The following is a 17558-nucleotide window of genomic DNA, read 5'->3' as shown; positions in this document are numbered from 1 at the left end:
CGGAGGAGGAGAGTAAGGAGAGGGGGGGGGAGGGAGGACGGGGTAGAACGGACCCACCGTGAGGCATGTTCCCACGATCTCATGAATGAACTCGCGTGGCTACTCGCTCCATGGTGGGGTACTCGCGCCGCGTTCACCTTGCCTCGCCGTCGTCTTTCATCCTTCGCTCGCCGTCTTTCCGTGCGAAGGTGAGAGGGCCGAGAGTTGCATCGGTGAACGGATAGACTCGAATTCTAACATCAGCTACAAGCACGATGTCGCGGGGTTGAAGAACCTTGAATCAATGTGAATCGACAAGAGGGGATCGATGCCGATCATTTCTCTAAAAAGAGAAATTCGACAAAGCGAAATTAGCGCTCACTAGCTTGCTCGATAAGAATAAATATTGATTTTGTATGTAAATGGACTTTATCTAAATGTTAATCTGCGCGACTTGTTCAAAGATCTCGTCAGTGTCGTTCATCTTCAATCAACGTGACGTTTATTTCCTCGCTAACTCGTTCATGTTTCTACATTACATGCAAGCTAATCTCAAGTTTGTTGCGACAGCCAATCTGAAGCATTGATTTCAAAATGCAAGCTTGTGTCTAATGTAGAATGAGCTTCAGACCCGGTTCCACCAATGCAAGATCAACTTTAACTCTTTTTCTTACTGAAAAAAAATATAGTATTGAATACTGCCAACTAAATATTTATTAAATATAAAGATATATTTATTTGATAAAAAAAATGTTAATTTGATTTAACAATCATTTTTTTATTGAACAAATAGTTACTTACTATAAATAAATGTAGTTGGCAGTATTGAACTAAATATTTATTAAAATTAACTATATTTTTTTCTCAGTGTAGAAAAAGTAAATTGAACCGAGATTAAAATTAATTTTACGTTAGTGAAACCAGACCAAAGATATAACGTATTTATGAAAAACAAATATTGTTAATGAAATATTTATATTTATACATAAAATAAAGTTATATTCGTCCAGAAAAAATATAGACAATAACGTCGAAACATAATTATGTCAATCAAATGAACAATATTACAAGCATTAAAACAAAACTTTGCATCTTTAAAGCCGGTGCTCTTCATTTTATAGAAAAGAAAGACTGATTGATCGATTCTCTTAAGCATTATGTGTTATGTAAAGGATTGTGCTCCGGCTTTTACATTCGTTCTCTTAATATTAAATTTAAACAGAGTTAAAAATGTGAAGTATTTCGAATTTTCAACAAAATAAAAATATTTTCTATATGACGTACATATATTTTTATCTTTATTTTAATTAATTAAGCCAGCCAGTAGTCACGTGGCTTGTGATTATCAATTTAATCACGAAAAGCTCTTAAGTAAAGATTGAACCTATCTAAAAGCCTGTGTACTAAATATATATGACAACGCATTTGCGCGAAGCATTAATTTTATCCGCGTCATTTCGGAATTGGGAACCCATTTCCGTAACCTCGCTGCCGGGCTTCGGCATAAACCGTTACGGGCCAATAATTGCCAGTGCCAGAGATCGGGCTGAGTGCCGCGGCCGTCGATCGAGATAAACCGGCTTGTCGAATCACGTGAGAAAACAGGAAAGGCAAGGCATCGTCGGTTATGAGTTCCTGGTCCACCCTCTTTCGCTCTTCTGGCTTCTCGTGAATGAAGCGGAGTCGCGTGGCGCCTCGTGACGTCACAACCTGTTGCTAACCATTGCCCTCTCTGCTCTGCCCTCCCCCCCCCTCCCTCTCTCTCTCTACCACCTCCCTCCCTCTCTCAGCACGCGTGCGCAAGAACGGATGTTGCTTTTTTCGAATCGAAGAAAATGTCATTTGTATGAAAATGGAAAAAAAACGATTGAGAAATAAAGGTTTTGATAAATTTGTAATTTAGTTTAAAATAATTTTGAATACATGTGTATAGCTTCTTTACAGTGTGTCTGGAATTGGCAGGAAGTGGTCACTAATGTTCTTCACTTCCTGTGAAATCTAAAACCTATTTTTGTTAGCAAAGACAAACGGCTTTTCAAAACATAAAAATCTGAGTAGTTTTTTAAGATTATATTTCAAATATAGAAAATTAAAAATGAAACGCTACTCATCGTTCAGTTTGAAATAAACTCTAATTATAAAAGAATATTACAATTAACGTTTATTTAAAAAAAATCCAAATATCATAATCAGAGAAATTGTCGCGGATAAAAATTAAAGAAAAAAAGGAATAATTGGTACGAAATTTCTAAGAAAATTGTTCCAATATGACTTTAAACAGTACATCCTGTAGAGTATCAAACGTTCTCAGGAATCTGCTTTATCCACAGCAGTCAGATCGCATAACCGTATCCGTGGCTCTACCTATGGCTAACATATCGAAGCCGTAGTAAAGACATCCGGTGAGCAAACCAGCAGAGGTAGACACTTGCTTGTTGGAGCACCGACCCGATTTTCTTCTCGCAGGGATGACTGATTTGCACAGTCATTTATAAGTTTATCAAATTTATGGACCCGAGTTATAAATACACTGTAGACATTTATGGATCGTATACATCCACCCAAACACATTTTTGTGAATAATAGACATTTAAGAAAAAGCAAAACTAAGACGCGATCTAATTTAAGAATAACAAAAATTAGACCTATACTTGTGCTTGAGACAGATAGAACAGAACAGAAAGCTCATTTTTTATTTAAATCTCTTCCAACCAGATTTTCTTTTATTAACGCAAAACATCAATGACAGTATTTCATTCTTCACGAGCGATGCTATCTTTAATCTCGCTCGATAACCCAGCAAAACAGCTTCGGTATAATTATGAGCCATGTTTTATATGAAGACAAAGTTCGAGAAATTTGTCGACCTTTAACATTAGAAATACTAAGATTCTTACTCACAAAAAGAACAAAGTGAATAAATTAAACTACTATAAAAAGAGAGAAAATAAAATATTTCATTGGAAATATTTCATCAATATAAAGGACACAATTATTGAAAAATCAAAATATTTCAAATTCTTTTACACAAGAAATATTAATGTAACAAATAGAAACGATCAATAATGATTGTTCGGTATCTTTAGCATTAACGCGTGTTTAAAAAATGTGTTAAAAAAATTGCATTTTTTACATTGAAATGATTGTCTTGTTCTCTTATCTTAAAATATAATTCATATAGCAATCATATCTCTGTTGGCAATTAATTTTTTTAATGACAAAAAGAAATAATGACATAGTTAAGTTGATAATTTATCAAATCGCTAAATTGAATTAAACTTATTCATTCCGTAGAAATAACAATAAATATAGTGCAATGTTGATTAAATATTTTCAAATTTTACAATTAAAATATATACAATTAAAGATTGATTTTAGAATTATGCGAACAGACATTACATCTGTACAATACCTTTCTCTTTGTTTATTTGAAAATTCTATTGATGTTTTACATTAATATCGTTTTGCTATCGTATTTTCTTGAAGAAAGACGACAGCAAGATCAATATACATCAGTATCGGTCGGAGAAAAGATAAAACGGACCTACGCAAGCCATTTCAATCGTGAGGTCAACATCGATTTGTGCAAACAACGGGCAACATCGAGTTGTGAGAAGAGAAATAGAAGAGATCTCATTTTGATAGCTATTATTTTTGTCACTTTTTCCCATCTAGACATCGTTTATTGTTTCAATCGATAGTCGATTTGCTTTTACGTAAAAAGTAGAAGAGGAAAAAATAAAGATACAATAAAATTTAGATGTTATAATTATATAAATTTCTGAAAGTCTTTGAAGAATAATTATCTATCTATCTAATTAAATGATTAATAGAAGTGATTATAATATATCTTAAATTATTTATACGATATCTTTTTGTGTAATTGATTTAATAAGAAACACCCAAAATATTATACTAGTTGATGTCATATAACGATAATTAATTAAATAGTAAAAATATTAAAAATTTATATATATATAAATATTGTAGTTCACATAAATAAAAGAAGAATATATGTATAGAAGATAGCAAATCATATATAACATCTTGAATATGAAATAGAATTAATCAAATTATTATAAATTTAGGTGACTATACGCTCACAGTTTTATTTTGCCAACAAAGTCAAAGCGTAAATGATCGAAAATGATATTCAGGAAAAACATGTGGTTTGCCTCGATTTTTTTTATTTTCGAGATGCGAGAACGACCGACCAACTACTCTCGAGATCGCGTCTTCAAGAGCATAGCTCTGCCAAAGGAAGAAAGCCAGAATCGAGCAGCGCTCGACAGGTCCAGCGAGGCCACTCGCGAGAAGGATTTGTTTCAAACTGCAAATCGCCGTCGCCGACGATCGAGGACGTGAGAACCGTATCTGCGTCTGGTCTCGGGTAGGTAGGTAAGCAAAGCGAACGAAGAGGGAAGATGAAGGATGTAGCGGGAGGGAGAGGAGCTCGACCGCACGCACAGCTGCGGTTACGCGTTTCGCGCGATGTACACTAGGCGTCATAAATGCCTCTCTTGTATACTGAACATTTCATCGAACTTCACTTCGATATCTAAGAGTGCGATCCACTTCACGTTGCTTTGAAGCATTCTTTGATTGATCTATTCGTAAAATTTTTCCTCCTGCAGTTCAACAAAACATTAAGTACATTTTCCAATTTGCAGCATTAAGTGAATCGCATCTCAAATATCTTCAAATAAAATGATGAAAAAAAAATGTGACAAAACTATATCATAATGTGAAGTGCATATATTATATATTTTAAAATAATTTAAAATTGAAAAAGATTGAGGATTAATTAAAATTAAATTATTTTATATTATCAAATTATGGAACATAATTTAATGTTTTGTATATTAAATAAATTAAGGAAAAACAGAATAAATGTATCATGCATTTTTTTCTTGGATTTTGCTATGGATGAGTTTTATTTATAAATATTTAGATATATACTTTTTTTTTTTCGAAAAATGTTAATAAGAAAAATAATAAGTCATTTGTGATGGCATTTATAACACCTAATGTACCGTCTAGCCGGTCTGCAACTTTCCTCTCCTCTCCATCCTTTCAGAAAGCCCACACCTTTACTCGCTTTGCGTCGCTTCGATACATTCCCATGCAGGTGTAGGGCTTCTCCAGCAATTTCTCTCCTCTGTTTCTTATTCATCTCCCTTTTTCTGACAAACCCGAACGAATTTGGGTTCGCACGAGTTTGCTTTTCAGTATTCTTCCCATTCGTCCCTCCAAATAGGTGTACTGTGTTTATTGAATTTAACAAGCTTGCTAGAACGGTCTCGAAACTGACTGAGTAATTACGAGAAAATAAAAAAATCTAAAATGAACGTATCGTATATATAATATATAACTTCATGATATAAGATCAGGTACGCTTCGATTTTGACTTCAAAATAATGCGTATATCTATCAAATATCAGTAAAGTGAAATTCAAATATTTTTTACTTATTTATATTTTGCATTAATAATTCATGTAAATCTTTTGACTGAAAGATTTGTGGTAGTGCTCAATTGATTTATGATTAACATACAGAGGCACGAGACAAAAAGATAGGGACACGCACAGTTACGGGGCGGGACTTTTTAGTGAGTCAGGACACGTAATTTAACGAGCTTCGATCATCCGGTGTCGATTTGGTTGAGGGATAAATAGGAAATACACACCTTGTACTCGTACTCAGAGATTGACAATTCTTATCCGTGTTGTAAAAAATATTCACTGATGTTCAATAAAAACAAAAATTTGTGTAATTATTCCACACGATTAATGATTTAAAAATTATATACATAAAAATGAATACTGAAAATTTTAACGCTATTAAATTTGATAAGACTACCAATAAAATGAACTTTAATATCTCAATAAACTAATAAAAATTAATGTTTTTTAAAATATTAGATACAAGTAAAACTCATTAGTCTAAAAGCAATTTTATCTAAAATAAAAATCTTTTCATTAAATTTATGCAATAGAGAAGATATAAAAAAAAGGGAAATGAGATATGCGAGACACATATATAATTAATATATAATTAAAATACGAAGCAATTTAAAAAACGAAAGTTAATTTAAAAAATATATAAAGATACTACTGTGTATGGTATCTTTATATTTTGTTGTCGATTATAACTTAGCAATTCATCTCACACTCCATTAAAATATTAATGGCAAAATAACGATGAGGTGACTAAACTTTCCTCGAAGTTTCTTGGTCTGACACGTCTCACATGGTATTTGCCATACGAATTCATATTTATGAGACAACATTTCTTCACGAGCACGCGAGGGAGCGAGAGCCGAATTTACCACAGTGTTACATTCGCGACGCAGATGCATTACGTTTTATGTGCAACGACACATAAGAAGCGCAAAACAAATCTCTCGCCATCGCGTCAATGTCAGGATAGACAATGGCTATTTGCATAAAACATTCTGAGTACCGACTGCCATCGATGGCAGCGTGTCGTAAACGAAGATCGAATGTTCGATCGTTTGACAATAGTGTTGGAGATTGTTATGAAAAAAGCAAATGGAAAGATTATGATCGTATAAATAATGGAAAATTCAAAGTACAATCGTAATAATTAAGATACTTAAATAAGGTTGTTTTACTTTTTTCCAATAAAATTAATTAATAATTAATAAAATAATTGTCTTTAATAATATTTGTTATAACAATTGATAGAAAGCAATTTTGAAAACTATTATATTTCTATCTATTGTTATCAGTCGCAAGAAAATTGTATAAGAATAAATCTTGAAGGATAAAATTTTATACGAATATCATAAAATAAATCAAGAGATTTATAATATATAAATCGCTTGATTTATTTTAAGCGTTAATCATGAATTATTTACGTCACGCGTTAAATAAGCTAATATTTAAAGTCATTAACCATTCGCGACATAACATGTGGTCTCGTATTGCATGCCAGATATACAGTAGTCTAAAATTAAGCAAATCAACGCGTGAAAGATACGGATCAAATATTGATTGTTGACCGACAAGTAGTAATGAATTACTACTTTCGAGCGATTTCAACTGTTTAATTATTTACGCGTGCATTACCACGTGAATTCTACGGTAATAAACAGAGTCACATCTGATTCACGCCCACCGAAAGTTAAATGACACACGATAAATCGGCCGGCTAATTATACGCAATTTACGCGCTTGAATTGCGTTATTACATGGTTGTTATTACGGCACAGTTAGTATACTGTTCGATTGATGTCCTACGCTCATAATCTGTGGCATTGCTTACGTTCTAATTGCTAATTGCGTGGGATATGTTTTCAATTTATAGGTAGGTTTCTACATAAATGCTGTAATATTATTAAACAACGTTAAGTATCCGTTTAATAGATTTAAAATAGTGGCAAAGAAATGAATTAAAACATGAATATAAAACAATCTTTAAATTTATAGCGCTTCCTATAGATACATTGAATATCGCAAAAATAATACCAAGGATGAAAAGATGTTTTTAAAACTTTATAAAGATAAATTTACTTAATGTACATTTTTAAAGCAGGACAATATAAACTGAAAATTACTTTAACGAGCATTAATTAAAAAATAAAATAAAAAGATATTTCATAATATTTTTTATCCAGATTAAAGAGAGAGGAATAATTTAAATACAAATTTTTATAATTTAAATGTTATGTGGCATGACAGAAAATTTTCAGTGTTCCTACCGTTGTTACAAAACTGACACTTGTAAACTAACACTTGTAAACTCTTAAAAAACGAACAGGACAAAAATGGAACAGAAAATTTTTAAGTATTTAAATGGGAATCTTTCTCTCTTATTACTATATAAATATTTAGTTACCTCTCCACCTACAGACGTTTTAACTTTATCGATTCGTAATACTGATAAGTGCATAAACAATTATCAATAAACGTTGTGGATATATTATATGTTGCAACTGTTTAGAGAGCATAGTTTATTATCCATCGGCTTCTCGAATAGTAACATCTAAATATTTATAAGAATGATTCACGGATCGATTGCGCAAGTTTAGAAAAAGGCACAGATCACTGAAAAATGCTCCTCGAAGTTGGATAAGATCAGATAAATGGGTGGGGGCGATGCGTCCGACGCGTATGCGTAGCCTCATACACGCGTCCGAAAGAGAATGGAAGGCGGGGGCGTTTAGTGGGGGGGCTTTAATGAGGATGCTGCTGATTATCCAATTCGTAAATTCTCGCTACATTTTGATCGCGCACGACGAGCCGCGAGTAACAAGGATGACTCGCACTGCCACTCAACACTATACATTCGTCCTAGAAAATTCCGATTTTCAGCGTGACGAAACTCACTTTCCTGCTCCATTATAAGTTAATTACTCGCCAGTTACTCGGATACGGTAAAACGACGAAGAAACAAAATAAAAAGAGAAAATTTTGTGTACAATACTAACTTTTTAATGAGAAATATTGTCGTTTAGCTTCTTAAATTTATTTTTATATATTATTTATGCGAATCCAATCTAAATTTATATACCTATATATAATGCATGTAATGAAAAACAAATTATGTTATTGAAATTTCGAAATTTTCGAAAAGAAAAATGTTTTGTTTCAAGTTAATGCGATAATACTTAAACTGACAAAATAATATTGTTTAGAATAATTTTCGCATATCAGAATTACAGTAAATTCCGATTGTTTTGTTTGATATTACTCAAGAGGCGCGATACAACATTCGTGCGATCTAATTGAACAAATCATATACGTGTGAGTGCAATTCACGTAGCAAGTACTCGAATTATGCAAGCGTCATCGAATATAAATGTACCTCTAACTATCTGGTCCGACATTAACACAACGCTACATATATCGAAATCGCAGTTGATCGTATTTCACGAGATGACGAAAGAGCTGATTTCACTGTTCTCCTCATTATCAGTTTGTCCCTTTTATTCCAAGAAATGCATCGATATTTTTATACAAAATGAAGAAATATCAGAAACCTTTCACAATACTTCCGAAATAGAAATATAAATGGCCGGTTCCCCTAATTAAAGAGTAAGGAATATCTGTACATGCACCATGTACTTTTAGATGACAAATAGCTTTTAAACTTGACAAAATCATTCACACGTCCGCGAACAGTAAGTCGCTTAATGAGAATATTAAGCTGGACGATTATTAACGCTGTCTGGACACTCTCGTAAATTTTTCTCACGCCATTCGTATGCGCTATATTAACAAGACGATAAAATATTCACCAACAACTACAATCGTATTGTGTGAATAATTGTAAATGAAATTTGAAAAAATATTTTGTTCTTTCAAAAATTTTCAAACAAATTGCAAAATATAATATTGATTCACAAAAAGTACAGCTTTGATAATTTCATATTGACATTTATATTGACAATGCAAGTCATATTTCTTTGTCTCAAAGTGTCCATCCAAAAATTTTTTCAAAATATATTATTTGCTTGTTAATCATAGAAATTATTACAAATGTAATATAATCGTAACATAAATTTAATTTATATTATATCTGAATAGTCAATCTTTGTCAAAGATAATGTCAATTATTAATCCTAAATATATTTATAATCTAAAATCTAAATTTTCCAAATTGCGTGTCAAATAAATATGCAAGAGAAATATATATATAGAAATATATAGAATATATATATACAGCTGTATTTGTCCAATTTAATTCAATTTTCTAGTTTTTAGATATTTCATAGTTTAATTAACCGATGATTTTTATTAACTCACGTGATAACGAAGCATAAAGAAAATATATATATATATTTATATAAAATTAAACATTTGCAGTATTTTTAGACGCTTGGTGTCTAAATCTCTTAAAAGCAATGTTTCTCGAGCGATTAAGAAGATAAGCATGGGGATTGGAAAGACTCACCTAAAGAGCTTTCCGGATCAGAGAGGTCCGACAAGGAAGGCACCTTCTGCATCGAGGTAACTCTGCCAGGGAGAGCCGGCACCAAACCTTCTTCTTCGGCGTCGGAGGTCATCTCTTGCTTCAACAACTTCGCCATCACCGTCAACATACCGCTACCGTCGGTGATGCCATTGGCTCCCAGGAAGCTGCCCATGCTTCGAACGTCGCGCTAATAAAATATATATCGTTAACTCGCGCTGACACGCCCGCCTTTATCTATGTAAAAAATTTCGTTGTGACATATATGCGTATTTTTTACAATAAAGTGCAGTAACATGTTTTTGTCGAATGTTTAAATTTAGCATATTCATTTAAAATTGTTCAAAGTAAGCAAGTTTCGATGTAAAAGGAACAAAGTTCATGCAAACTTTGGAAAAGAGGAAATCTGTATGTTTGAAAAGTAAGAAAAGCAAATTAGAGAGATAACCAGTTAGTCACTAAAGGAGGAAGCAACGTGCATGCGTTATTCGTTGAGGAAGAAAGGGATAAAGAGGGGACACTCAGCTTGGAGCGGAAAAAGAATGGAGAGAGTGCTCGTGCTGGCGATAGTCACGACTCGCTTGACCTTCGTATGAAAGACTCTAAGTTGAATGAAATGTCGCGATGGAATGACGTAACAGCGTGTAATGCGCGTGATCTAGTACTACGAGGAATCAATGAACGTAATTCGTACGGAAGAAATTAAATTTGAATATATTTTTTACCGATCAATTTAAAAAATTATTTTGATGAAGAAAAAAATAATATCATTGGATCCTTGATTGGACTATATTATTCGAAATTATCAACTATTATAGATATTAAGTCGCGCGATTTTTAAAATTTTTCCCAAATTAGTATAATAGTAGTGTTTAGTTATAATTAATAATATTTGTTAAAAATTTAATAAAAAATGAGCGATAATAAGAAATAAATAAAAAAACTCGCTCGCTTTCTTTCTTTTTCTTCATAATTTTTAAATATCTATATATTATAATATATAATTTTTTCTTTAAATCTATATGTAATTATTATCAATAATATACATTAATTAATATATAACTTATAATTATTTTTTATAAGTGTAATATTATTTTATGTGTGCACGAACATAATAATTCATCTTTTTCTTATTGCACTACCATTTAGATGGATAACACAAATGATAAGCAAAAACGATCCTAATAATATACGATTAAATTCAAACTTGTACATTGATCATTCTGTATAATAATTATTTGTTAAATTATCAGTGATAATAAGTTCACAACACGCGTATATATATATATATATATATATATATATATATATATATATGTAGACAAATAGAAAGCGGTTAAAGATCCTGAGTCTTGTCACGTTCTATTCCGCTATCTTTCTTCATCGTTCTTCTCTCTTTCTATGTTTACGTATCTATTCACTTATCTCTTCCTCTTTCGTCTTCGGTATTTGATGCTAAATGGAGATCTATTCATCGCAAGCCAATAGTACGTGACCGAGTCAACCATTAATAGACGAGTCATCTATGACGATGGTATCTTTCAGATGCGACCGAGCGAGTGAATTGTTGAGATCATTATCTTATGACAAAATGAACGAATGGTATAATGTGTACAATTGGCAATCGTGGTTTCTTCACTAACATTGACCGCGGCCTTCTTTATAAATCTTTACACAAATTTTTATCTCGCCAAGATTAAGGCCAATACCAGGAATGATAATATTGATTATCGTGAACTTAACAGATTATACAAACGTATCTCGTATTGAATTATAAATTTTTTAATCTGTCTGTAATCATGTTTTTGACTCTCCATCTACAGTTGGATCTTTTTTGTTCAACCCAAATTTTTGTTCTGTTTTAAATTTTCAAAAAAATGTGGAAAAAAATTTAAAATTCATTACTTTTCACAACATCTCTCTTACATTACCAAATATTTTGGATGCGATATTTTAGGAAAAAGAACTGAACTCCCCCTTCTTGCAAAATTCAACTCCAAATTGCAAATAAAAGTTAAGAGAAATTTGCTTATTCCGTATTAAGTATAATAAAGTCTTTACTAAAAATCGCAGTATAAAATTTATGGTATTACGAGATGAGAAATATCGGCGGAGAAGTACTCGATAATATTTACGAGAGAAATCGCGGTTCGTTATCATGGAATTTCAAGAGCCGGCACGCACGATCGTTTTTCGCCATGGCAAAAATAGAGTTTCAGAAGTATTCTCGATAATAGTCCTTTCAGACATGTAAATCTATTCGGGCCACGCAGCGAGGAGGAAGAACAAATCAGCAAGAGCAGCGCGCTTCGAGAATATCGCGAGATAAGTTACGTTCATCGAACACGATTGGGAAACTGCATTCATTCAGAAATTGCATTATCAATTTGCGATTACTTGGTTTTTTCTTTATAAACGCGTGAACTTTGCATAATTTTATATAATCCATCCGTTGAAGACTTTTAATTTATATCAGACGTAGTATAACCCAGCGGATATAAACTGTTTGCGAATAATACATGATAAGCTCGATACAAATCTATAAATTTTACTTGCATAACAAAGCGAGTTAAAAGACAGATATTGATCAATAGAACGTGAAGTATCCGAGGTCGTGAGAATATATCTCGATATTTTTATCGAGATTTAAACTGTGGTCCGTACCTTTCAAAACACTATGATGTTTTAAAGCAAAATCTGCAAATATTTATCATTCTGCGGTAAAAGAATATTAGAAATAAGAAAACCGAAAATGTAGAATAAATAAAAATAAAATTATAATAATACTTTTAAAAATCAAAATAATTTTTTATTTCAATAAGCAATATTTGGTAATTTTTTGTCTTTTAAAGTTTATCGATAAAAGATGATAGCACAGGGCGATAATATTATAAATACAAGGCATGAATGACGATGTTTAGGTTCGTATCCGACAAACATTTCTTTCACATACGTTTTCGTTTATGGCGAAGATTTCTCTGTATCCGATATTCCAGGTAAGCGGACCACACACCGTAACGTTTTAGTAGCAAATTCTATCGATGAATGGAGCATCATCTTGGCACAAACGTTATCCACATCGTGCACGCGCGACATTTCGAGTCGAATGATAAGATAAATTTTACATTGACATCAAACGTGAAGTGTAAGTTGTTTGTCGCCGATTTTGCTTTTAATAAATCAGTCAAATATCCGATAAAATAAATAGAAATAAGAAATATAGAGAAAGACATGAGTTAACGGAGCAGATCAATAATAAATAAATTTGATAATAAAATAAATGAAATTTAATAACGAAATAAAAAAAATGTAATGTAGAAAATTTGGATCCTCTTTATTTTTTATTCTCCTTAATTTTTCCTATAAATGATTTATTTTCTTGGCACAAGTATCTTTTTTATTCGTTTAAAATCATATTAAAGAGAAGGGTAATCATTTCGATTGCTACATAAATTTAATACCGATTTGATATATGTCACGGCTGGAATGCTAATATTGCTCGTCACTGACTGTAATTTATGCTAATATCTATGTCATGTATGCGTGCAATTACATCCATATTGCAAACATGCATTTAACCAAAGAGTACGAACAATGTAATTCAAGTTAATACATTTCACATATCGCGGCAATGGTATCGCACGTTCGTTACGTAATATTTACGAAAGCAATGACGACAATGTAGCGACAAGTTTCTACGCGATGTTTTATCTTAGATCGCGTCGCATCGATAAATAATTGACTAACGAAGTCGTTAACAAAGCGTTAACAAAGCCGTTCGTTAATGAACCCCGCGCATGAGCAAGTGCCTTTAATGGCGACCGTATAGAAATTAAATCTACAATGTTAAGAATGCAAGTGAGTCAACGTGCAAAGTGCATAGCCGATCAGATAACTAACTACCTGAACAGAAAAAAAAGATAAAAGGGCCTCACGCGACGTTGGTCCCTTGTAACTTCTTTCTTAAAGCTTTGTGTCCACGATGCTAGAAATCAGTCCAAGAATTCGGACATAGAAAGAATGAACAAATCTCATTTGAACAATTTGAGCAAATTAAACAAATCACACAATTAAACAAATCACATGACCATTGCGATTGGTCAATTTTTTTTTCATCTTTGAATGAATAAAAAATCTCAAGATCTTGACTGATTTCTAGCATCGTGGACACAAAGGTTTAAGGTGGAAACATAAAAATTTTTATATTGAAAATGGAAAAATTTTTCACATTTTCACATTCTAAAGAAAAATTATGCATGATTACTATTCAGACAAGAGATTTACGCCCGATACGTGGTGAGATAGATATTCTTATTATTTCAGCATATATTGTATGTAAAAATAAGATAAAATTAAATTGATGGGCGTGTCATATTAAAAAAAAAATGACAACGCAGCTAAGGTTTTCTCGATTAATCGCTAACTTCAATCAGGAATTTTAACAATTAGCATCGTGCTTTTATCATGGCGTGATTGTATAATTATTATTAAACTCTTAATTCATTGTGTAAAATCCAATATTACATCGTTAGTTCATGGAATTATAAAACGGTTTTTATAAATATTAGTTAGATTTAATTGATATTTGAGTAATTCTCTGTTTTTAAATAGAAATTTAGAGGTTTTTAAATAGAAAATTATTAAAAAGTAGAGTTTTGCGTAAATCTTAATTTAACTAATATTTACGGAACAATTCTCTATACTCTACAGAATCATTCTATTTTATATTAAAAATTATATATATAATAATGTAAGACAGAAAAAAAATTACACGTAATATAATACATTAAATCTATTATGATAGATACAAATATTATCACTTCGCGAAAGAATCATATAAACTGTATGATAAAATTATATTTAAAAAAACAAAACAGAAAACAATAATACTTGCTTATGAAAACTAAATTTATTCTTGCGTTGGATTTGTTGGCCTGGATATCTTATCGATTACGCTGATTAATTAATCGGTCAGACGTTGCTACGATTATATCCACCTCGAATGCAAGCGAAATTAAATTAAAGAACAGCTCATTCACGACTTACATTAATAGCTTATCGGAAAAATCAATGCCATAGCGTTTCTCTCGCTTGTAATATCGACGCTTTGAATTAATATTTAAAAAATAATAATTGCGTTGTTTATGTAAAACCGTGATTACATTGCTTATGAAACCCAAATATTTTCGTTCCAAACTTGTGATTTATGTATGTATAAAATTTCCATCGATAATCAAATTATATTGTATTTAAATAATGGAGCCGCATCAGGTTGTGATGGTCGTGTCTATCACATATGATATTATATTTCACAGCATTCATGCCAATAATCAATAATTCAATATTTGGCAATATAAACTAATGGAAAATAAACTCTACATAAATCTCAAACAGAGAACATGTTTCGCAATTAAATTATAAATTCAAATAGTTAATATGTAAAACAAATACGTCTATAAACAGATATGATGATTGTATAAGGTTCAGACTTTATAATGAGAATAATAATAGTAGAAATATATCGTGCATGCAACGAAGGAAGCGGATGAACCGCGCCCACACTTAATTCAAGATCGATGGCTTCTAAATTTTCAGTCATTAAATTAGCTAGACAACCTATCATTAAAACAATTATAATCATAGTCTACTTTAAGCGTTAAAAGATTGTGTAACAAGAAAAATTAAAATCTAATTAAATGAAAAGAAAAAAAATAACAACAATAACAAACACATGAATGGAATTAACATTAATAATCAATTACAATGTTTAACATGTTAAATTGTCTTTCGTGTTGTCTATTCAGTGATGAATATACGGAGAAAATTCAGATTCGAAGGCGAAAGCGTATAATGACGCAGCATAATTGAGGTTTAGGGTACAATGAGCGAAAAAGTCGCTGGCGTTACAGTAAAAAATTTCATGATTGTCGAAACAGCGAGGAACAAAAAGGATGAGAGTGTTAAGTGTGTTATGAAGAGCTGCGTCGCAGCATTTTACAAATAATCCGTTAAATAGAACTAAAATTACATTGTCCCTTTATATCTTCTTGCTGCTACGCATACAGAAAGCAAAGAACGGACAGAAGGCCAAGAATGGAAGACGTGGGACGCAAATGCACTAGCTGCGAGGCGCACGAGCCACGTGGGTAGCATGTAACAAAAATATTATAACGAACGATGAAAGGCAATGTAATAATAGCGTTCGATGTTTAATAGACGGGAAAAAGTAAAAATACACGAGACGTCGTATATAAAATATAGGTAAACTAGATCAGTCATGTCTCCCATCCTTCTCTGTGTCGAATAAAAGTGAAATATAAGTGTAAAATATGCAGCAAGAAAGATCTACAATAACGCGACTGAAACTACGTTATGGCTTTACTGCTTTTGCTGTCACGTGGAAAGTAAAGGAAAAAAAAGCCGAAGAACGAGAATGGTGTGTAGGATGATGAAGTTGCCGCATCGTCGTTGTGCAGCGAGCAAATGTATGACGTAGGCAAGACGAGCAACGGTGCATGCGACTAGAACGACCAGAGGAGCATGCAGAAGGTCTGGCTGATGCGGGAAGGGATGCTATTTCTGGCGGCTTCGGTTTCCCTTTCTCCTCCCCTATGCGTCGCATTTCCTCCCGCGCACGACGCCTCTCCACGTCTTGTTTCTCTCAACTGGTACACTGGATTTCTCCATTTCTATATACGATCAAAGTCGTATCAACGATTCAAGTCGTGTGATCCATTTGATATTCGGAATCATATCGCTCTTGTCATTCTACTCTTTTTTTTATCTCTAGCAGTCGCATTAAAATTAATTATTCACATTAATTTTATTTTATTTACAAACGGTTTGACAAATACTGATTAAAGTTAAATATTATTTAACTTTTACTGATTCAATATAATTTCTAAAAAAAGAGACAAAAGATAAATAACTTAAATAATAAACTTCAACTAATATTTATTGTAATATATGCGGCACAAAAGCTAATTTTTATATAAAATCATAAAAAAATCTTCAATAATAAAAAATTAAGAAGTTTATATAATAAAGAATTTTTTTATTTTTCATCTTGATTATGCAAATATCAAGTTATTCAATACTGATTTTTTTCAACATTGAAAATTTAACAGAGTATTTATTATCAATGTATTCATGTCAAGAATCAACGTATCTAACTAACCCAAAATTGATTGACGTAAAAAAATTCATGATAAAAGAATCTATATAATTATATAAAGTTGTAAGAAAACTTAATCTGAAAGAGTCAAATAGTTAAGTAAACTTTTACAGAGATTCATAGACATAATAGGACTACGAGGACGTTTTTAGATCACCGCGAGCTTCTTGAGAAGTTAATCGGTCGAAGAAACCAAGACTCGGGTCTCGACTGTTGTTCGATGCTGCTTCGCAGCGTACGAATCAGCGGCAACCAGACGCGTTTGGCTTCGCTGAGCGACGGACAGAGAGCCGGGGAGAAAAGAAGAGGAGGTACAGAGAAGAGAGAGAGAGAGAGAGAGAGAGAGAGAGAGAGAGAGAGAGAAGAAGAGAGAGAGGAGGAGGAGGACGAGGAGGACGGAGGACGGACGGGACGGGTACGTACGGTCGGTACGACGAGGAGAGAGTAGAGGTAGGTACGGCGGTCGGGT

The 17558-nt window shown here is 32.4% G+C and overlaps 1 protein-coding gene across 1 annotated transcript in view; it reads right to left on the bottom strand.

Moving 5' to 3' along the window:
- The window catches only part of LOC105617489 (ETS-like protein pointed), a 113067-nt gene that overhangs the window by 94205 nt on the left and 1304 nt on the right, over positions 1-17558 (bottom strand). The window contains exon 2 of the mRNA XM_012199045.1: positions 9898-10105. Within this exon, the coding sequence (XP_012054435.1) occupies positions 9898-10105 (208 nt within the window). The remainder of the gene's footprint in view (positions 1-9897; positions 10106-17558) is intronic.

This window comes from Atta cephalotes (assembly GCF_000143395.1).
Source record: "Atta cephalotes unplaced genomic scaffold scaffold00013, whole genome shotgun sequence".
Taxonomy (NCBI): Eukaryota; Metazoa; Arthropoda; class Insecta; order Hymenoptera; family Formicidae; genus Atta; species Atta cephalotes.
The sequence above is the reverse complement of the archived record's forward strand: the minus strand, read 5'-3'. Positions and strand labels throughout refer to the sequence as shown.